The sequence below is a fragment of the Salvelinus fontinalis genome, chromosome 16 (assembly GCF_029448725.1).
Source record: "Salvelinus fontinalis isolate EN_2023a chromosome 16, ASM2944872v1, whole genome shotgun sequence".
Classification (NCBI taxonomy): Eukaryota; Metazoa; Chordata; class Actinopteri; order Salmoniformes; family Salmonidae; genus Salvelinus; species Salvelinus fontinalis.
This window is the reverse complement of record NC_074680.1, coordinates 18,551,836-18,575,010: the sequence shown is the minus strand read 5'-3', so window position 1 is coordinate 18,575,010 and position 23,175 is coordinate 18,551,836. Positions and strand designations below refer to the sequence as shown.

Sequence of the window (23,175 nt, the reverse complement as noted above, 5' to 3'; positions counted from 1 at the left end):
TTGTGTTGACAACAAAACTCTGTCTCTGTTTCATGGCTCAGACAACAATATGAAGCAAAGGGCTTCATTAGGAGATGATATTGTATTTTATCACGTTGTCGTCAGCTGGAAAGTCCAGGTTTATGTGTGGATAATGGAAAACATTTTTTTTTTGCAATAGCAAGATGGGAATCAATTTAATTATAAAGTGTTGACGGCTCGCTCATCTATTACCCTGTGATCCTCCGCAAAATACAACTCTGCCTGCGACGGCTGCCAAAAGCAGAGCCGTGTTTATATGTAAATACATCCCTGTTTCCAAATGTATTTATTACAAAAGGTACTATTTTAGTTTGAGCTGGGTTTGTAGTTGCGTGTTGTCTAAGCTGGCATGGAGATGCCCAGTGATATATGTCACTGGGTAGCTGAGAGGAGGGAGAATGTATCTTCATTGCTATTGAATTATTTTAGCACTAGCCCTGAGCTACAAAGTCATAATGGTAATATCAGAGATTAAGGTGTGTGGTTTTACAGTCCTCCACGCACGCACGCACGCACGCACGCACGCACGCACGCACGCACGCACACACACACACACACACACACACACACACACACACACACACACACACACACACACACACACACACACACACTTCAGAGAGGGCCCCTAGCACCTGCGGGTGTTGTGTGGAATCAGTTTGGAGCTCTATACCTCTCATCCCTGGCGGCTCTGAGCCACATTAATGTGTTGTGTCTATGCTTGAGGTGTGTGTGTTTGTGTGTGGGGGTTGTGCATATATATGCGCCCCACGTGTTTGTGAGCGCGCCCAGTGTGTGTGTGTGTGTGTGTGTGTGTGTGTGTGTGTGTGTGTGTGTGTGTGTGTGTGTGTGTGTGTGTGTGTGTGTGTGTGTGTGTGTGTGTGTGTGTGTGTGTGTGTGTGTGTGTGTGTGTGTGTGTGTGTTCTACTGGTGCAGGTCTTTGAGATCTGACAGGCCTATGAAGAGGTAATTCCTTCCCTAATCCTCCTGCAGCTATGCAGACAAGTACAGAGCCTTTCTTCACATGCCATCCCAGCGTTGTCTGTACACCTCTCCTGCTAGACAGTTTGGAGATATTAAGAATGCCCTTATGGATAAGTCCCTCTGGATAAGCTTACCTGCCATGGCCCTTCCATTGGCAGACAACACGCGGTAAAGTACAGAACCCAAACTTTATACCATGAAATGTATATTGTATCTCTGTCTAAATGCCAACTAATCCTGGTCCTACTGGTCCACAGCACTGGCAGATGATTTTCCTTGGCCATTTTCAGTACATTACATGGCACTTATGGAGGAACAACAACATCAGTTAAACTAAGTCAAAGCTGCTGCTGATAACCACAGTTGTGTAAGCTGAGCTGTACGATAGGTAGGTCCACAGTGGTGAGTCAGGAGCACAAGGCTAAACCCCATGAGAGATACACTTCCACCCACAGATAGCAAAACACTCCTAAACACACTGATAGAGACTCATTAACTGGGAAGGAGCCTTACTCTGTCTGTCAGCCCTAACCCCCTGCATGAGAACTAGGGAGTGGGTGGGAGAGGACAGCGTGTCTGTGTGCGTGTGCCTCGTGTGTGTTTGTGTCTGTGTGTCTGTTCGTGTTTTGTCTGCACACATCCAGACATGCCATCACGTTATGACACACAGTACCAGTCAAAAGTATGTACACACCTACTCATTCCAGTTTTTTTTTTTTTTTTTTTTTTACTATTTTCTACGTTGTAGAATAATTCTACGTTGTAGAATAATAGTCAAGACATCAAAACTATGAAAAAACACATGGAATCATGTAGTAACCAAAAAAGTGTTAAACAAATCTAAATATATTTTATATTTGAGATTCTTCAAAGTAGCCACCCTTTGCCTTGATGACAGCTTTGCACACTCTTGGCATTCTCTCAACCAGCTTCATGAGGTAGTCACCTGGAATGCATTTCAATTAACAGGTGTGCCTTGTTTAAAGTTAATTTGAGGAATTTCTTTCCTTAATGTGTTTGGGCTTATCAGTTGTGTTGTGACAATGTAGGGGTGGTATACAGAAGATAGCCCTATTTATGGCAAGAACAGCTCAAATAAGCAAAGAGAAATGACAGTCCATCATTACTTTAAGACATGAAGGTCATTCAATATGGAACATTTCAAGAACGTTGAAAGTTTCCTCAAGTGCAGTCGCAAAAACCATTAAGCGCTATTATGAAACTGGCTCTCATGAGGACCACAGGAAAGGAAGACCCAGAGTTACCTCTGCTGCAGAGGATAATAAATTCATTAGAGTTAACTGCACCTCAGATTGCAGCCCAAAATAAATGCTTCACAGAGTTCAAGTATCAGACACATCTCAACATCAACTGTTCAGAGGAGACTGTGTGAATCAGGCCTAAATGGTCGAATTGATACAAAGAACCCACTACTGAAGGACACCAATAAGAAGAGACTTTATTGGGCCAAGAAACACAAGCAATGGAGATTAGACTGGTGGAAATCTGTCCTTTGGTCTGATGAGTCAAAATGTGTGATTTTTGGTTCCAACCGCCGTGTCTTGGTGAGACGCAGAGTAGGTGAACGGATGATCTCCGCATGGGTGGTTCCCAACATGAAGCATGGAGGACGAGGTGTGATAGTGTGGGGGTGCTTTGCTGGTGATACTGTCAGGGATTTATTTAGAATTCAAGGCACACTTAACCAGCATGGCTACCACAGCATTCTGCAGCGATACGCCATCACATCTGGTTTGCGCTTAGTGGGACTATCATTTTTTTCAACAGGACAATGACCCAAAACACACCTCCAGGGCTATTTGACCAAGGAGAGTGATGGAGTGCTGCATCAGATGACCTGGCCTCCACAATCACCCGACCTCAACCCGATTAAGATGGTTTGGGATGAGTTGGACCACAGAGTGAAGGAAAAACAGCCAACAAGTGCTCAGCATATGTGGGAACTCCTTCAAGACTGTTGGAAAAGCATTCCAGGAGAAGCTGGTTGAGAGAATGCCAAGAGTGTGCAAAGCTGTCATCAAGGCAAAGGATGGCTACTTTGAAGAATCTAAAATATTAAATATAGTTTGATTTGTTTAACATTTTTTGGTTACTACATGATTCCATATGTGTTAATTCAAAGTTTTGATGTCTTCACTATTATTCTACAATGTAGAAAATAGTACAAATAAAGAAACCCTTGAATGAGCAGGTGTGTCCAAACTTTTGACTGGTACTGTATGTCTGAGAGCGAACTTCCACCCACGTACCCCCTCCCCTAAGACACACACACCTCCTTCCCCCTGTCTCCATTGCAGATCTGCCCTGTTGTGCCAGTCAGTCTGAGACTGACGTGATTGCGGAGGAAGCGGGCGGCTGTGAGATTCCTGAGGCTGTAGAGTGGTGTGGTGAACCAGCTCCAGCCCCAGTGCCTTGGCCAGGCTGTTTGGCAGTGATCAGGTTGCCACCTGGCCCCAGACTGGACCCTGTGACCGATGCAGGGCATCCGGGGACAGAGCTGGCATGAGTGAGCGGCCCCTGCCAGTAAATGTACTGGACCCTCCCCCAGGTCTGGGCTCTCATATCAGTAGGGAGGGTTGTACTCAACCTGGGGCTTCAGCCTGCCACATACAGGCTAACTCAGCCCATAGACATAAAGTTAGAGCAGCACCGTTAGTTCATTATGTGTCACCGTCAGACCATACAGGCTAACTCGGCTCATAACACCACAGCCATGAGCTGTTCACTCCCTTACCGTCGGGGCAGATGATATTGGAGCATGAGGTCTGATACAGGCTCAGAGACTATTTCTATCTACACGCCATCAGACTGCTGAACACTTGAACTGGACTGACCACCTGGACCGACCACTGACTCTCTACACCTTAGCATGCATTCACACATAGAAACTCCTGGATTATACTTATTCCAAAATGTGTATTCTATTCTACTGAGCCATTTACTTTATGTTCCTTTTCTTATCTTTTCTTATTTCTTAATGTTGTTTCATTGTCCAGAAGGAAGCTGCAAGTAACCATTTACTTGCAGTGTATACCATGTGTATCCTGTACATACGACTAATAAAGCTTGAAACTAATAGCAAAGTCAGCTCTCACAGCTCTCACCTGTAGGCAGGGAGAAGCATTTGTACCGCTAACCCCTATATACAGTGTTGTAGCAGAAGGTGGAGTGTTTTGTGATGAGTGAGCAACACTGATTTGGGACAGACGGTGTGAGTGAGTCAGTGTGATAGTTGTTCCTGTCTGGTCAGCGGCCCTACCTTGTATCTGGGACTGGGTAGACGGCCCCAGGTGGCTCTGGTGCATGGGCCGGGGCTGGGGGTTACCAGGCCCCATCCTCAGGCTGGCCCGCTGGTAGCGCTCAATCTCTGTCAGCCTATCAGAGAACTGCATCTTCTGGGGGTCCTCCATCTTCACCCGGTGTCCTGAAAGAGAGCGAGAGAGGGAGAGAAAAAGAGAGAGAGAGGAGAGCCAAGTTACCACCTACACAGCCGGGAAATCATGGCTCTTTATTATTTTTCCCAGCGGTACCAAATGGTCAAAAATAGTAAAAGCAATAACACGTCCAAATGTTAGGTCTGCTGTCATATTTGAGTTTTATTTCCTCAGGTCTGTCCATGGGCACCAGCAGTTTATAGCTTATTAGGTTTTGTGAGGGTTTGTTTAGAAGTGGGATGGTTATATTGGCAATGGCATCCCATTCTATTCTAAGACACAATTAGTGTGAAAACAAATAGTACAGTGACAGAATTATATACATGAATAAAGGCCACTGTCCTCCACCAACTAATCTGATTCAGTCAGATTACATAAAAGCTTTCTTAGAAATATAACATTATTCATAGAATGTTGACAGGCACTGGACTTGTGGTTGAGCTAATCTTGCACTTGCCTTTGCGTTAAAATCAGATAAATGGCTGCATGCTCCAAATAGCACATTCATATAGGAATAGCACTAATACTCCGGTGTATAACAATAGTACTAGCACAATAATATAATTATAGTATGATAATAATAGTATGAAATTGTTTAACTTTACAGCATGAGAAGATTCTCCTAATCTATCCCCTTATCCCCTTGTCCACTCAGAAGTACAACCCCAGTACAACCCCAGACTGGGTCTGCTTGTCGAAATAGTGACTATACGTCACACAGCGACTCAGGTCTGACCAAGCGGTTACTCAGTGAGGGAAACACCCAGGAATTGCTCCTAGACTATATTACTCATCAGACTGGAACACACTGTGTGGATGGTTGCGTGTATGTGCATGTGTGTGTGTATGTGTGTGTGTGTGTGACGAGAGAGGTGGGAATGTACGAGAAAAAGCATATTTGGCACCTCGAATTCATTTGATCTGAACAAGACTTGGAAAGACAAAACACTACACTCAAACCCGAATCACTTTAAATAGTTTTATTTAAAGTTATACTAATTCAGTGCAATCTCTCTCCAGCTTTGCTTTATCTTGGACAGGTCGCAGTTGTAAATGAGAACTTGTTCTCAACTGGTCTACCTGGTTAAATAAAAAAAGACATGTATTTAACATGTGGTGTCACAATAGAAAATAAAATAGTTTACATAAATATTGCCAGTGTATATTCTACACACACCTAAATGCCATACGTGAGTTTGGATGAGGGACTCCTCTAATGGAGGAAGGGCTTTATATGTAACTATCAATGCAACAAACACATGTCTGAAAGAGCATGTATACCTTCTGTGGTTTTCTCCCTGGCATCTCTAATGTGAAGTAATGGCTGGATTTGAATATTTTATCACTATATAAAGGGGCCAGCAGATGGACTGATATGGATTTTGCCCATCCTCTCTCCAGACTTGACCCAAGGGTAATATATCCTCCCTCCCTGCGACTTGACCCATGTGTAATATATCCTCCCTCCCTGCAACTTGACCCATGGGTAATATATCCTCCCTCCCTGCGACTTGACCCATGTGTAATATATCCTCCCTCCCTGCAACTTGACCCATGTGTAATATATCCTCCCTCCCTGCAACTTGACCCATGGGTAATATATCCTCCCTCCCTGCAACTTGACCCAAGGCTAATATATCCTCCCACCCTGCGACTTGACCCAAGGGTAATATATCCTCCCACCCTGCGACTTGACCCAAGGGTAATATATCCTCCCACCCTGTAACTTGACCCATGGGTAATATATCCTCCCTCCCTGCGTTTTGACCCATGGGTAATATATCCTCCCTCCCTGCGACTTGACCCAAGGCTAATATATCCTCCCACCCTGCGACTTGACCCAAGGGTAATATATCCTCCCACCCTGCGACTTGACCCAAGGGTAATATATTCTCCCACCCTGCGACTTGACCCAAGGGTAATATATCCTCCCACCCTGCGACTTGACCCAAGGGTAATATATCCTCCCTCCCTGCGACTTGACCCATGGGTAATATATCCTCCCTCCCTGCGACTTGACCCAAGGGTAATATATCCTCTCTCCCTGCGACTTGACCCAAGGGTAATATATCCTCCCTCCCTGCGACTTGACCCAACGGTAATATATCCTCCCACCCTACGACTTGACCCAAGGGTAATATATCCTCCCACCCTGCGACTTGACCCAAGGGTAATATATCCTCTCTCCCTGCGACTTGACCCAAGGGTAATATATCCTCCCACCCTGCGACTTGACCCATGGGTAATGTATCCTCCCGTTTACCACTCTGTCCATTTGGTAGAGATTCCCCCACACACAGACGTACACACACCAATGATCTGGACTAAGCTTGACTCCCAAGTAGAATAGAACAGTATACAATGCTTCCAATGGCTAGATGTAGACACATTCAAATCAACACTCACATGCATGCACATAACAAAACATAGATAAATACCCATAACCCGCACAATTGACCCAAGGGTAATATATTCTCCCACCCTGCGACTTGACCCAAGGGTAATATATCCTCCCACCCTGCGACTTGACCCAAGGGTAATATATCCTCCCTCCCTGCGACTTGACCCATGGGTAATATATCCTCCCTCCCTGCGACTTGACCCAAGGGTAATATATCCTCTCTCCCTGCGACTTGACCCAAGGGTAATATATCCTCCCTCCCTGCGACTTGACCCAACGGTAATATATCCTCCCACCCTACGACTTGACCCAAGGGTAATATATCCTCCCACCCTGCGACTTGACCCAAGGGTAATATATCCTCTCTCCCTGCGACTTGACCCAAGGGTAATATATCCTCCCACCCTGCGACTTGACCCATGGGTAATGTATCCTCCCGTTTACCACTCTGTCCATTTGGTAGAGATTCCCCCACACACAGACGTACACACACCAATGATGTGGACTGAGCTTGACTCCCAAGTAGAATAGAACAGTATACAATGCTTCCAATGGCTAGATGTAGACACATTCAAATCAACACTCACATGCATGCACATAACAAAACATAGATAAATACCCATAACCCGCACAATCACCTCCCCATCACACACACCAACACATTTTCTCTTGCCAGTAAAAAAAACACCCACACATGTTAACTCACATACTCACACTGGGATCAACACCCTCCCCCGTGTGTGTGTGTGTGTGTGTAATCCGTTACACACGTCCATGTAAAGGAGGACAAAAAACAAACTGTAATCCATTCCGTTACCAGCTAAAATATTTTTATCCGATTACAGATACTTTTGAAAAACTAGATGATTACTTCTAGGATTACTTTTAAATTCAGAAAGGATGTTTGTTTGACAACTTTCTGTTTTCTCAATGACATTCAAATGAGCATTGAAAAAAGACGCAAGTTTGTTTCCGCCTGAGTGAGTCTGACCACAAGTCAGAGACCACTATGATGACACACCACATGTGTTTGATGGATCCCAGGAAAATAGCAGGAACAGGCTTTAGTAGACTACAGTCCAAGCCATGTCTTCCAATGACGCCACCAATGATTATTCAACTTGAATAAAGGTAAGAGGTAAGGATGACAGTAGTGGTGTAGCCTATGTGCGATACGGATATCACTTATTATTGATATCCACATAGCACATTGATGTGAATCACACTGCTGCTCTCTCATTTAGGTATTTGCTCCTTACGGATTGTGGTTGTTGTGGATGGCTGTTCACAAATGTGTATGTGGTTGAATTGATGACGTTTAAACTGCCAATCAATCATTGTTTCTGCAACTAGTGCGGATCCAAGCCTATGAAATAAAGGTTTGATGGGGTCCCTCCTTCTAAAGCACAGGTGTCAAACTCATTCCACGGAGGGCCGAGTGTCTGCGGGTTTTCGCTCCTCCCTTGTACTTGATTGATGAATTAACATCACTAATTAGTTAGGAACTCCCCACACCTGGTTGTCTAGGGCTTTATTGAAAGGAAAAACCAAAAACCTGCAGACACTAGGCCCTCCGTGGAATGAGTTTGACACCCCTGTTCTAAAGTCTGAGGACTTTAGAAGGACTGTCAACCACTAGTTTCATTTAAGAAGACTCGTGGGGCGTTTATTGTTAAATCGAATGTGTGCTGATAAAAAAAACATAGGCCTAACGGACAAATGCTCAAACTTGCACACTTTTGATAGACTTAAATATTTGCATATAATATCAAGATATCAAAGTGTAACCAACAAAAATGGAAACAATAGGTCTATAGCAAATGCAGTATACGGCATTCATTTTTCACATTCAAATAGCACTTTTAGGTAGTGCTCAAAGCAAGCCATTCCATGAGAGCAGCATTTCTTTTTCAACTCGAGGCATTGAATCCAATCAGTCCTCCATGACAACAAAATCATAAACAACAGAGTAGGGCTGGTTAATAAGTCCTTAGTTTTGGGGTCATGCTCAGGTAAAACAATTTGGCTAATCTATATTTCCAAGTCCTATTTTGGAAGGGGTATTACATTAATAGGAATGACTGGAAATCTGACAGACTTTGGAATTTAATGTAAATATACAATTGCATTATTATTATTATTATATGTAGTAAAAAGTGATGGGTTAGAAGAAGCCTGCATAACCAATCCATAAAATAAAACGTAACATCCATATATGGCCAGCTATATAAACTTTAACATTGATTTATCCTGCAATAGATGTCTTTCAATTGGTAAAAGTAATCTAAAAGTAACGGAAAGTAATCAGATTACTGAGTTTGGGTAATTCAAAAGTCACATTACTGATTACAATTTTGGACAGGTAACTGTAACGGATGAAATTTAAAAAGTAACCTACCCAACTGTGTGTGTGTGTGTGCATATGGATGAGAAATGTGTCTGAATGCGGAGACCAGGGCTGTTGGACATCTCCAGCTGTTTGTGCTCCCCGTGTTGGAAGTTGTAGTAGGATGCAGTAAAAGTGAGTGACCCCACCTATACACCCACCATCTCACTATGACACAGGGACACAGTCTACTCCAGACACACCCGCTTAAACACACTTATACTCACACACTTTTACAACTAGTATCTTGTTATTCACACATTTCTGAATCCAGTCCCCCTCCCAGTCCCCACACCATCGAGAGGGAAAGTGGGACACACACAGGCAGCTACAGAGCCTAGCTGGCTCCATCTCCCACACAGACACTGTGGCTACTGTCTGCTCCACCCCAGAGCAGGGGAGGCCAGGAGAAACGGCCCTCCAAATATAGACCCATGTACAGTGCAGTTAGTGCAGTTATTAAGAGATTTACACCACCTCAAACGGCTGAGGTCAGGGAAATGATACATCCAGCTCTGTGGAAGAAGAAAAAACAACCAGGGGGAAAAATGTAGAATTGGTCACTTTTTCTGTGGCCTGTGGTGGTCTGGGATGAATTGGTTGGCGCTTTGGGGATGAAAGTGATTGTACCGCATGATCACACGCACGCACGCACGCACGCACGCACGCACGCACACACACACACACACACACACACACACACACACACACACACACACACACACACACACACACACACACACACACACACACACACACAGCAGTGGATCTAGTGGCTCAGGTCCAGCTGGCAGGGAGTGTGTGGCGACACACTGTACTGTACTTCCAGTAGAGGGTTTGGCCAGCCATGAGAGAGAACTATAGGAGCAGAGCTGAGGCTTCATTAGGACCATGCCTGGTGCTCATTACCCCAAACCCCACAGTTACTGTTAACACCACTAATCAACTCACATGGTCGACTCTAGCTCTCCTCTCTCCCCCCTCTTCATTCCCGACTTCCTCTCTGTCTGTCCCCTCTTTTCTCTCTCTCGCCCTCCCTCCCTCTCATTTACTTTTTTTATAGAAGAGAAAACTTCAGCAGTTTCCCATCTGGAAGCTAACACAGTTTATACAGTATACACAACCTTCCTCCTGTTTTCTTCTGTTAGATATCATCACCACTCTAAGCCTCAGAGAGAGGAAATGGATTGGTGCGATGGAGGGAGAATGGATGATTGGCTTTTCTAGTCCCTGTCTCGGCCTTGGTTAAGAGACCGACAGAGCCCATGGCCTGCTTGCTGTTCAACGCAGTGTTTAAACCTCTTTTCAGGTCTGACCCCAGCTTTTCCATGAGTGTGTCTGGTAGATTGCCAGAGGTTGACTCCCACTTTGCAGGGTCTTGACCATGGGTCTCTGTGTACCACGGACCCATTTCGGAGGGGATTCTGTGGTGGATGAATATTTTATGTGTCAGGGTGCACTTAGGAGAGAATGCATCGTTGTTTCTCTATGATATCATAACCACAAGATAGAGCTGGGAGATGGAGGCCAACGGGGAGGCAGGGATGATGTGGTTCAAACACCAGTGCTCAATACATGGAAGAAGTAAAATGGATGCCAGAAGCTGTAGATTTACTAGCTTCCTCTCTAGATGGCTGTTGCATCATCTTACAGCATTATGAGGACTGTGAGGAACACATCAAAACGTTGATATAAAATGTCTGGTATTAATGATGTACTGAAAATCCATTTAACTGAAAATCTCTTTAGAAATAAACGCTGTCCCACCCAGCGTTTGTTTTTGTTGCCCAATACAATACCATTTTATCAGCAGATTAACTGAAGACATAGGGCCTTGATGTCCCCCATGTTTTTAGTGTTCTTCAGAACATGTAGATAGGTTCAAGTATAACAGAAAAGATACATCAGTGTGGGAAACTGATCCTGTGACTGGTCCCTTTGAATTGAAACACTGAAGAGCAAAATGATCAACCCTGATCGCATTCAAATTGCATTGAGCCACAAGGAGCAGGATGATTAAGGTTAGTATTTGGGAATTCTGGAGCTGTGCCTATGGGCAACTCTTACTCAGAGCTCACAACCCCTTCAGACGAGCCAATCTCAGCAAGTCCCGCCCTAACCCTCTAAAGCCCATATCAGTGGAACACATAGACAGTGTTTGCTCAGAGAGTGCTAATGACAGCTCATAAACACGGCCGGGTCCAGCTGAATGATCACCCGATACAACTTTTTTTCTAACATTGAAAGAAAGAAACATATGTTCCCTTCCAAAGAGAGACACATTAAACACAAGCTTTTTTTAGTAAAGGGCTGGGCGTGCTTTCAGGGGCAAAGTGAAACTCTATCTGGACTGCAAAGGGCAATACGTGCCTTGGCCCGAACCCAGGGCTGTGCTGAATATATTTGAAGTGTAAATATTTGTATTCGTCGTATAAATGGACTTGAAAGGCACTTGATAACAGACTAGAATTGGTTGAGTGCCTATATCAGACTGAAAACGTCTGGCGCACCTCTATAAGGACTATGGGCATTTCCATGTAAATGGACCCAAGTTCATAGGAGCATATCAAATTGGGTGTCAAATGAAAGCTAAGAGTCTATCTTTTGGGGTAATTAAGGCATAGTTACATTTAGAAAAAACATTTGCATAAGTAAAGGCTTTGATTTCTGGATAAACAGATTGAAAAGGGGTCTTACCAAAACCAAGATATTTTCACATTTCTCTCCCTCATGAGGGAGGATAATAAAAGTTCACAGAAGTAACAAGTAAAGGTAGGCCTATCAATTGGTTATAGTGTTTTACTGATATACATTTTGTTTAGGAATTATTAAGTGATTAAAACTCATAATTCCATTACCAAATTGGTAACGGAATTACCAAAAATTCTGTAATGGAATTACTGCGACTGAATTGGCTACAATGGGAAATCATGATAGTCACAAACCACAGTTAGGTCACCTGCTACTATCCGCCCTTCCACTGGCATACTGTTATGTTCAGCTCATAACTGTTTTATTTCTCTTTCTGTCAAACCAAGAGTGTTAAATGTCTGATTCTGGACAACCTCGCTCTCTCTCTCTCTCTCGCTCTCTCTCTCGGCCTCTCTCTCTCACTCTCTCTCGGCCTCTCTCTCTCTGTCACCTCCCCCATCTCTTATTGTCACCTACCCATGAGCCCCCTCTCTTTCCATTTACTATAAACAGCATCCTCACCCACTGGGCACCGACCGGCACCGGACGTCCATGGACGTTGAAATTTGGTCAGTCCACCCTGGCCTTGATATTAGCGTCCACAGACGGACCACAGCTCTGCCTTTATACAATATAGGTGTACATAGTAAGTTAGGTACATTATATGTTGGCACTGTACCAATTGCTGTAGAGCAGAGTTCTGTGTTTGTCGCTCTATTGTTATGACGTGTTGATGTCAGCCTCCCTGTCTGTAGTGTGTGGATACAGCTGCTGAGATGATTCATAGAGTCACAAAAACAACACATACAACTAACATGCTGCTGTTGACTGTGTTCAGTGATGTGTCTGAATATGCATGTATTAGGGAGGAACCTTTCAAGGCAATAGGCCTTGTACTTTCTACCCTGAACTATAAACTCTCTCAAACGGTTTCTTCGTCAGTCAGAAACGTCAACCTGCCTCAGAATGACAGTTGAGAGGGTGTTGGAGTGGCGTCGGTCGGGTCGCTAGCGAACTTCCGCTTTGTGTTGGCGCTCGAAGACGTTTCAACATCTGTTGAGCGAAGCCTTGCGCACCTGTCTTCCTCTTCCTCCTCTCTTGACTATTTTGCCTCCCGCCTTTCCCTACCCCCTCTGACTTCCCCTTTCACTCTATTACTGGTGCCATCGAGACGCCTGAGGCTTTAGCAATCACACTGTCCCTACAACTCAAATCAATGACAGAGTTGGGTTTTAGAGGCTGTCCAATCATAGATCAGTTTGAGGCTGACACAGAAGGATGTGAGGTTTATTTCTCAGTAGTGTTTGTGGCTGTCTAGTCTGGCTAAATGAGTTTTACAGACACACACAGAGACACGTAAACACACACACACACACAATGAACTCTTTTAATGTCTCTTGTTATATATATTGACGTCCGGTGTCCACGTCATGAACTGAATGGATGCATTATTTCAGACTGTAAACTATCACCATGAGACGGAGGGCCTTTAGCAAGTAGTAAATTCCACCATGGGATTCCATGATACTTACGTGGCTGTGACTAGTCGACTGTCACTCTGCCCATGTTGCACACTGAGGTCTGTGTACTAGTGGGATTTCCACAGCCTACACCAATCTATCAGGGGAAGCTTAGCTAAGCCTGGCTCTCTTCCCAGCCTGTTACTGCTGTCTGTCTGTCTATCTCCGAGCAGATGCTATGCTTCCCCTGGGGACCGTCCTCAGCCTGAAATCCTCCCGTCTACAGCAGGGCTGAAAACACACTCACTGCATAAGAGAGAATGTGAGACCGTGATCCAGTCTTCCCGTCTTGATGAAGGGATAAGGCTGTGTGTGTGTGTGTGTGTGTGTGTGTGTGTGTGTGTGTGTGTGTGTGTGTGTGTGTGTGTGTGTGTGTGTGTGTGTGTGTGTGTGTGTGTGTGTGTGTGTGTGTGTGTGTGTGTGTGTGTGTGTGTGTGTGTGTGTGTGTGTGTGTGTGTGTGTGTGTGTGTGTGTGTGTGTGTGTGTGTGTGTGAGAGATTAGTGAGGAATAGGGGCTATGCCACACAGGGACAGCCCTACAGTGGTGCAGGTCAGGGCAGGCAGTATGAGTGGAGGGGTGTAGGCTAGGCCCCATACAGCCGCATCCACTAACAAGAAAGAGAGGCCTGTAGCACTGAGCAATCAGCCCTCTTTTGTCCCACTACACTACTGTACGTGTGTGTCTCTCCTCTGGGGAGGGGTGATGTGTGTCAGTAGGGCGGAGGCAGTAAAGGTGGGTGAGGAGGAGGTGAGGGGGGTTGTTTTTCAGCACTTCTGCTGCAGAACAGAGAGGGCCCTTTTTTGCCCCGGTGACAGATCCTATTAAAGAAATAAGCTGCACTGAGAGTGTTGTTTTAGGAGGTGCGAGGCTGCAGGGGTAGCAGGGATGTGTGTGCAGGGGTAGCCAGGGCTTGCTAAGCAGTGAGGTGTTGGTAGGAGGGAGGGGAGGTGTCCTCGCAGATCTGTGTGAAAGGAAAGCAACCATCGTTGTCACATGCGTCAACGCAATGCTAGCAGATGTGTCAAACGGTTTCTTATTCACACCTCGGTGCGCATGAACTTATCTACGAGCACACACAAGACCCGTCTGCACACACACAAGACCCGTCTGCACACACACAAGACCCGTCTGCACACATGCGTGCATGGGTCGCACACATACTGCTCAGTGACAAATGACAGGAAGGTAGACTCCAGATGTGTCAAATGGGAGGTGTGAATTTTCTTGTGTAGTTGCGTGTGTGTAAGTGCAAATGAATGTTTACAAGCACGAGTTTGTTTTATTGTTGCAATATCATGTTGTTTTACACTTTAATCTGGACTCCGATCAAGATCAGCAGAGTGCCACAGGAAAAAGCACTGTCCACATTCTCATAGGGGGAAATTCCAACCCAAGTTAAGCATGCGTAAATGGAACTTTTTTATGCTCTTTTCTCTCTACACATATTCTGACCTCGAACTTAAGCATGAGAATAGCATGCTATTCACCCGCTATTCGTTTGGGTTGAAGATCGAAGAATTGAAGGTTTGGCAGAGGTGTGTCTACAGATATGCTGTATTCTGACGTTGACTTAATGCCCTCATAATTCCACCACCTTTACATGAGAGGACACCATGAATAAGGTCGAACAACCTGTAGGTTGTGGAAAAACGTTTACTTTTTATTTTTACCATAGAAATAACACATATCTCCATGCACTGTAATTTATACATTGATAAGAGCTACTGTATTGATAAGACCTGGGTAAATGAGTAATCCGTTTGGATAAGGGGATTGGAAATATAAATGAAAATGATTTTTTATCTATTTTACCCTATGATCACTGAAAAGTGAATTTCGGCCTCTTTTCCACAGTAAAGTATAAATAGCTGTATTTATTCAGAATTTGAATTGTAGGCCTATAGCTTCATCATTTTTGGGGGATGAAATTTGGAGAGCCAAGCCCAGGCTATAGTCTACGGAAACATGTTCACACTGACAGTGGCGTTGAACCTACAGAGTGGATTTATGCACTGTAGAATGTTTTCATTATATGCCCAGACTTTTCCTTTTTCTTAATGACCATTTCTATCATATTAAATATGAAACAGTAGCCACCGTCAGTAATACCCACACACAGTGCAATGACTGTTAGTTTTCTTTCATTTCTAGCCTACTTTTTGCATCCTTCCATTCCATTGACCTTCCTTTCCTCCGTCACGTCCGTGTGGTTGTTCCTTAGGACGTATTACATGATGTGCAATAATGAAGGTCATGTAGCCTATTTGAATAATTATGGAACGCAGACTATACATAGCAGTTTAAACCTGGAGTTTCCCAGTTCTGGGATTAATGAGGATTAGGGTAGACTGTTGTTCAACCCCTGTTATACACTTTTCTATTCTTCCAATATTTCATGGGTTGAACAATTGAATATGGCAAATTTCAGGATGAATCAAACCCCTGTATTTTTTATTCAACAATTTTGTTCTGAAAGTGTCTCTAACCCTGTTTATGTATGGTTAATACATATTTTCTAACCCTAAATAATGTACAAGATCAGAGTATTTTTTTAATATACTGATTGGCGCCGAAAGGAGATGAATATGCGTGTACTTAGATGGCTTTCTGTCATTGATCCCTATTCTGAACCTGTCTGTCGAGAAAATTATAATTAAAGGTACACCATATTTAAAGGGGATGGCTTTAGATAAATGTACTTACTGAAAACACTATTGAATGAAAACTCCACAAGAAAATATTTTGGCCAGCAAGTTGGATGGTTTTCAGCAGTTGAATGACATTTATTCAGCGTGCGTAAGGGAACCATGCCTGCAAAGCCCATTACGCACCTGTATATGTTAAGTCTGAATACCAACTACTGAGAAGTGTTTAAATCAAAACGCGTAAAAAAGGAATAGGAATAAGTCTGAATTGGGCCCATAGTCCAGAGCAGACATTAATATGCTATAACAGGCTGGCCAGTGGTTAGTATTTGCTGCCTTTGTTAAAGTGATGTTTGAACCACAGGCTGAAGAGCCAAGGCTTCTCTCCCCCATGTTTACCCAAGGGATTACTGACTCCTCCAGCTCTGGAACCAACATCTCCAAACACCTATTATTTGCTGACTGTTCCTTACCATTAAGTCCCAGAAAAATAAATATGTCAACCGCAGAGTCATCCACAGCGTTTTCCAGTAAGCCACAGGTACTCCTTCACACTATTCACCCCTCCCCTCTCCATAGAAAAACTGTTTGTCATAATGCAGTAAGGGAGAAAACATTCCAAATCATGGGCTATTTATTTGTCTAAATCGAGATCTGAACTTTTATTAAATGAGGTCTAAAAGGTCGTAATGACTCCCTCCTGTATGGGTGAGTGTAAATAAGGAAGAAGCAGTAAACAGAGTGGGCTTATACTTCCCTCCATTGGTAGGTAAACAGGAAAGACATTTGGGGATGAAAGGGGGCTGAGTTTGGGTATGCAATTTGCCGTGCTTCTCTGTGTTTCTGAGAAAAAGCATCTAGGGTGCCTCACTTGCACCATCAGGCAGAATTAAAAGTACGGGCAGAGGCCTCTGTAAATAATTCTGTAATTCTTTGCGTGTCCACTTGCTGCGTATGACGTCAGTGAATACAAAGTGAAAATGTTGTTGGAGGAAACCCCCCCGGGCATGTGTGTGCGTGCCCATAGCGAGGTGTGTGTGTCCACCCAGACAGGAGCAGACTTGAGCCTATATAACTAACCTGAGGAGTAGAAAGGGGGCATAACAAAGCAGCAGACAATGCTATGCTCGTCCTTTTTTCCTCCTTGATAGAAACTTCTGCAGTCATGTCACAACGACTTTCAGAAGAGCAAACAGAGAGACACAGATGGGGAGAACTGAGGAAAAAGAGCCTGTGATGGGCTCTTTCTCTCCATCTGGACCAGGCTGAGGTATTTAGGCTCATTTGCAGTGCTTTCACAAGGGAGCTTTAGTGGGATTGTCTACAGTGGTGTGTGTGTCTGTTTCTGTCTGCCTGCCTGTATTTCTCTCTTAGTGTGTGTTTGTGTGTATGGAGGGTTTGGGGGTAGCTGAGAGGTTTGGGGGTAGCTGAAGCCGAGTGTTTCCCTTTAGGAGGTTGTACTCGATGCTGATGGGTGTATAGGTCGCATCAGCCAGGGTCAAAGAAGCATCACCTCTACCCTCTCAGCCGTACCTCTCGACTAATGAAGGAACTTAATCATGCCATGGCTCTACAGACCTCACCTCAGGCCTCTAACTGGATGGCTGAGGACACTAGCATATGGAAGTATTATAGCAGAGTCACTGTATACATGGCATATGCCAGCTTCCTTTTGCCCCACTCCTGTACCTAGTCAGAGTGAATGATGAGAATGTTTGTCCCAGAACATAGGTTTCTTCTGAAACCAATCGAACATATTCAATTTACAGACTGCATTCCAGCGGATTTATCAGTCAGTCAGTCAATATTTGCTCTGTTTCTAATCGCAGAAGCCAAGAGACTGAGCCCAGAGAGAGCGCTCGCCGTCGCCTCACGTCATTCCAAACAACAGACTCTCTCCATACCTCCGGCTTGACTGGCCTTAGAAATGTGTGTCCTTTATGTCTTTAACAGCCCATGTCCAATTCCACATCAGATGACATCACGGGTCTCTTAAAGGAGGTGTTTTTCCTCTTTGACATAAGTGCTGCTGCTATGTCACCATGTCTGCAGGTTGTGCATCTGGGAGTTTTAGTGAGGATGGCTGGGCTGGCTAGGTGGTTAGGCAGGAAAGCACCCAACGTCAGACAGACGTGACACTTTTTTCTCTCCTGGCACTGATACACCTGTAGGCTTTTTCAAAAACACCCATCTCCATTTCAACATCAAAGTGGCCTTTGAGATAGCAATTGGCACCGAGGGTGAACCTTTCATGTGATTTGTGGAGCATAGGCGTGGCCGAGCTGCTGACTTAGGGTATGGACACACCTGGCAGGTGCACACACACACACACACACACACACACACACACACACACACACACACACACACACACACACACACACACACACACACACACACACACACACACACACACACACACACACACACACACACACACACAGCTGTGTGCACATAAACACTAAAACACTCGCCTCTCTTTGTTTACTATGAAGAGAAACTGCACTGTCAAGAAAAATAGCAACGCAAATGTCATTGTCTATTTGCATTCTTTGTACAGTCTGCGTGCCAAATGCAAATAGAATCTACCTGCCCACCCTCCCCATACCCCCCTCAACCTTCTGAAGCTGTGTGAACACACCCAACAGAATAAATATTGGCAACAAAATACAGCAATGATCTATTGAATTCTGTAGAAGTACAATAATGCGTGTGGGAAAGAGTGTGGTAGTATCATAGAAACAGGATAGACAGCAGTAAAGGGCTATGACTGAATACATGCATGTGCATACACATGTCTCTGTTTGCATGTATGCAAGTTGATGAACTGTACACACAGTGTAGTGCACCATGGCTGCCTCTGTTGCCTCTCACCTAGGGTTAAGCTACGAAACAAATGGTCCTCTTCCTCTGTTTTTCTCATAGTCATGTATGTTCTCAGCCCAGCCCTGTGTCCCTCGTCTCTGGTGAGTTCCTCTTTCTCAGGAACTGATTAACTCTGGGTGAGATACATAAAGTACCAACAGCCCCTCCCCTCGGAGGATATGTGACGGGTGATGTCATCACGCAGAGAGAGAAGACGGAGGCTAAATACGGTTAGGGGATTAATTCAGCTGAACTCGGTAGGGAGGAGAGGGGAGAGAGAGAGGAAAGGGGGGGAGGCAACTGCATGCGAGCAGCGACAGGGAGGGTCTTAACACTTCAGTCATATCTCTCTTCCTATCGCACGTCTTCCTTCTCTCTCTCTGATCATCAGCAGAACATTGACGTACACAAAGCTGCTTCTCAGAAAGCACAGGGTGACTCTAATCAAAGAGACTGTGCTGTAGGGTTCACTTTGTAAAATGTTGCTCATAGGCCTACTGTACAGCAAGTGAAGTGTTTTGGGACGAAGTGACCCAAAAGCAACATAGTGTATTTGAGGGAAAGAGGAGAAGGGAGGAAAATTTCGAATACTTTCAACATTAGTTGGAAAAAATAATGTGTCTCTGCAAAGCATTTGTGTGTGTTTGTGTGTATGGGTTTTTGGATCATGCTGTGTGAGGTGAGCGTTGTGTGTTTGGCAGATCATTGCCGCAGGGGAGCTTCCTTCCTGTCCATCAGGTTTCCTAGCTGGATCTGTAAACGTTAATAAAACACCTCCCTCCCCCTGTACCAGCCTCTTTGCTGGCAGCCATGGAAATGCAGGCTCTACACAAACACACAGTAAAGCCCTGAGCAGCCCGACCCGCTCTACTCTGCCAGCCAGCCAACAGACAGGTGAACGTATGCAGGCCAACCAGGGTACAGGCTCTCATTCATCTCACAATGGGATAGAGGGATGGTCATCTGCTTTGATGGTATACTTAAACTGCTATGCAGACAGCAGGTTAACTGAGGATATCGTAAAGTCTGTGTTGTGTGTTTTTAATTTTTGATATATTTTTTTACACTGAAATATTTAGGAAGGAATCATGTAAGGATTGTCATTACAGATGGGGTGGTGGCATTCTCTATTTGAGTCCACTCATATCATCCTTTTACACCTTTTTAACACAAAATTCCCCTTCCCTAAATTAAACCATGTCACTGTATAGCAGGATGGGGCCTGGCCAACAGGGTGTATAGTGAATAAAAGGCCACTCTGATGCCTTGAGTGCAGACATGACATGTAGACAGAGAGGAGACTGCTTTACCGTATGTGCATGCTTGTTTCTAACTACAGGAAGCCAACACACTGCCTGTTTCTCTTCAGCAGTGCATGCACACAGACACAAACAAAATGCAGTACATATCATTTACTACATACAGACATAGCCAGCAACTCTATCACATTTCACACAAACACAAAGGATATTATTATCTATTCCTCCCCCTTCCCTTTCTCCACACTGTTCTCCTCCATTTTCAACGCCTCCTCAAATAGCCTCCAGCCTGGCAGCCGATGCTCCACCCCTCGCCCTTCACCCCCTCGCCCCTTGCTAGGATCCCCATGTCCCCTCCATGTGGCATACAGAACCTCCTGGCTCCCTGCATTGGCCAGTTGGTCGGTTTTGACTGGGCTGAATCCACCCTATCCCAAATAAGCATAGCAATTCACCCATCCAGGGCAGCCACTAAAAACCTGTACAGTAGAACCATAATAAACATGATTTCTCAACAGGAAGGATCATTAAACCCTATACCCATCTGATCTGACTGGTGTCAGCCATGCATGGTCACACAGCCACACACCAGCAGCCTTTAGCGGTTGACTCATCCTTGTAACACAATCCTACAGTCTTTCACAGGATCACACATTAAACCACTTTGATATGCATCACTACCCAAATGATGGCTCTAACGGCTTTAGCATATTGGGCTAAATCTGTTAGCATAAACCATCTCTTTAAGAGTATTAAGTCAAGGAGCCACTTATGTGGTCACCCAGGTATGAACATCTGACCAGAGGCAGCAGGGTGAGGCCATAAGCGTTTGGTATTAGCTGCTTGGAGACACACAGCTCCTCTTAGCGGTCTCTGATTATGCATTAATACACTTTACTGTTTCCTCTGACAGTGCCACTCCCCACACCCTAATACCACACAGACACGAACACTGCTGCACCATCCAACACACAGCATTGTCTCCCATTAACTGCAATTGCTGGTCAACTGTTGTTGATCCTCCCACACACTGACCGTACACACACACACTCATGGACACGCACTCACACGGCTACATTTTCTTGTATCATCTGCATATGACTCATGTGTCTCTTTTAGTCTCCAATGATGGCACCCTGTTCTCTTATCCCCTACACCAAGAATAGCCTCTCTCTCTCTCTCTCTCTCTCTCTCTCTCTCTCTCTCTCTCTCTCTCTCTCTCTCTCTCTCTCTCTCTCTCTCTCTCTCTCTCTCTCTCTCTCTCTCTCTCTCTCTCTCTCTCTACACACACAGCTCCTGATATAGCAGTACATTAGACTTCTGACAAGACAAATATTCTCATGTACCCTGTAAGTACTCACGTCTGGGTTCCCTGGGCCCATCCACAGTCACTTTAATGGCACGGTGGTAGGTGGCCACCTGAGGAGGACCGGTGAAGACTGTGATGGTCAGAGTGAAGCTCTTTCCTGGGTTAGACAGAATAGAGAGGGCCTTGGTAAGTGAAATGCATCAGTAAGACATAGATTCAGGAGGAACATCATGTGTGAGGGTTTATAGGCTTGGTTAATTAATTGTGGAAATAACAGATTTTTGTGGAACAAGCACTTTGGTAATAACCACCACAGTCAACTTGCTGAATTAAAATTGCCTTCTGATATGCCTCTCTTTTAAGTTTGTGAATTAAAGGGACCACCTCCTTGATGAGCTGAAACCTGGGCATGATTTGAATTATTGAGAGAATGTACTCCAGATTCTCTGAAAGGCTTACAGCAACAGTTTATTGTTCAACAAGGCCGATTGTTGCACGAGCATCCTTGAGCTCTCCGTCTGCATGAAAGGCGTGGGGAGAGCGCTGGATCATGCAACGGTCCGTTTTTCATCTCAGGCTATGAAGCGGCGCTTTAATAAAAACAAGGCATAGCCTATCTTGTTAAAGAGACTGTTGGGGAAAAAGGAATCCTGGGGGGGGATAATTGACTACAAAAATGAAAGGAACTACTAGAGCGTTTTCCATTCATCAGTCAGCGACTATTTAAAGTGTGAATGCGCGGGCCAGGAGGAAGGAGAGGGAAGAGAGAAGGTTCTGGTGGAATGTGAGCTATGCGAGCGCTAGTTTTTAAAGGTGTGTAAACAAGCAAGTCCCAAGCCTTGAACAGAATATTCTGGTCCAGGCATTTTGCTGATTTGGACATGTAAAGACAATGGTATAATGTTCATATAATATACAGGCTGTGGCTACTAACCCGATCATCTTTTGAGAGGGGCGTGCGTGATGGTCAATTATGGAAAGAACTGTGGTAATGCCTCAGCATTAGGCTGTAGTTTGAAATTGGGCTTCGCTCTTTGTCCATTAAGCATTATCAAACGAAATCTTAACATGTGGAATAATTATATTGTGCTCTGGATTCCCTCTCTTCTAATAAACACTGGTAATGGTGGTGCGCTCATTAAAGCTATTACACCAGGAGATGAATTTCGACGTGGTTTTCATCTGATTCTCACGTCCCCTAACCTTTTTATTTGATCCATTAATTTATTTCATCACTTTCTTTGTTTAAAATCGATTACCAAAATTAGGTATACTCAGGCTATAGTTTTGCAAGTCAGTGCAATGACGCATGCAGGGAGGTGTTTTGTATGTGAAGTAAACTCTTCATTATTAATGATGAAAGATAGAGGTCCTTCCGCTCACCTCGTCCGCTCCTGCCCACGAACCGCAGGTCGTTGAAGCGGGCGACCTGGTTCTTCATCACCGCAGACGCGTTCCTAAGCTCCGCTGAGTAGTTCTCGTCGTTCCCCGCCATCACGGTGACCAAAGTCCCGTCGGGCACATCACCGAGTGCGACAACCTGTGAGAACACAACGCGGTCAACCTGGATCACCATGCTAAACAAACACAGACTACACCAAACCACATCCGGTGGAAGAAAATAAAACGCACCATAAA

The 23,175-nt window shown here is 44.6% G+C and overlaps 1 protein-coding gene across 3 annotated transcripts in view; it reads right to left on the bottom strand.

The window, feature by feature from the left end:
* LOC129812764 (runt-related transcription factor 3-like) overlaps positions 1 to 23,175 on the bottom strand; it is an 85,660-nt gene that overhangs the window by 18,819 nt on the left and 43,666 nt on the right. For 2 of the 3 annotated variants that reach the window (XM_055864612.1, XM_055864610.1), the window contains exons 4-6: positions 22,921 to 23,077; positions 21,575 to 21,694; positions 4,286 to 4,450 (exon numbers count right to left, since the gene is read on the bottom strand). In XM_055864612.1, the coding sequence (XP_055720587.1) occupies positions 4,286 to 4,450; positions 21,575 to 21,694; positions 22,921 to 23,077 (442 nt within the window). The remainder of the gene's footprint in view (positions 1 to 4,285; positions 4,451 to 21,574; positions 21,695 to 22,920; positions 23,078 to 23,175) is intronic. The other variant, XM_055864611.1, reaches the window with a different exon arrangement.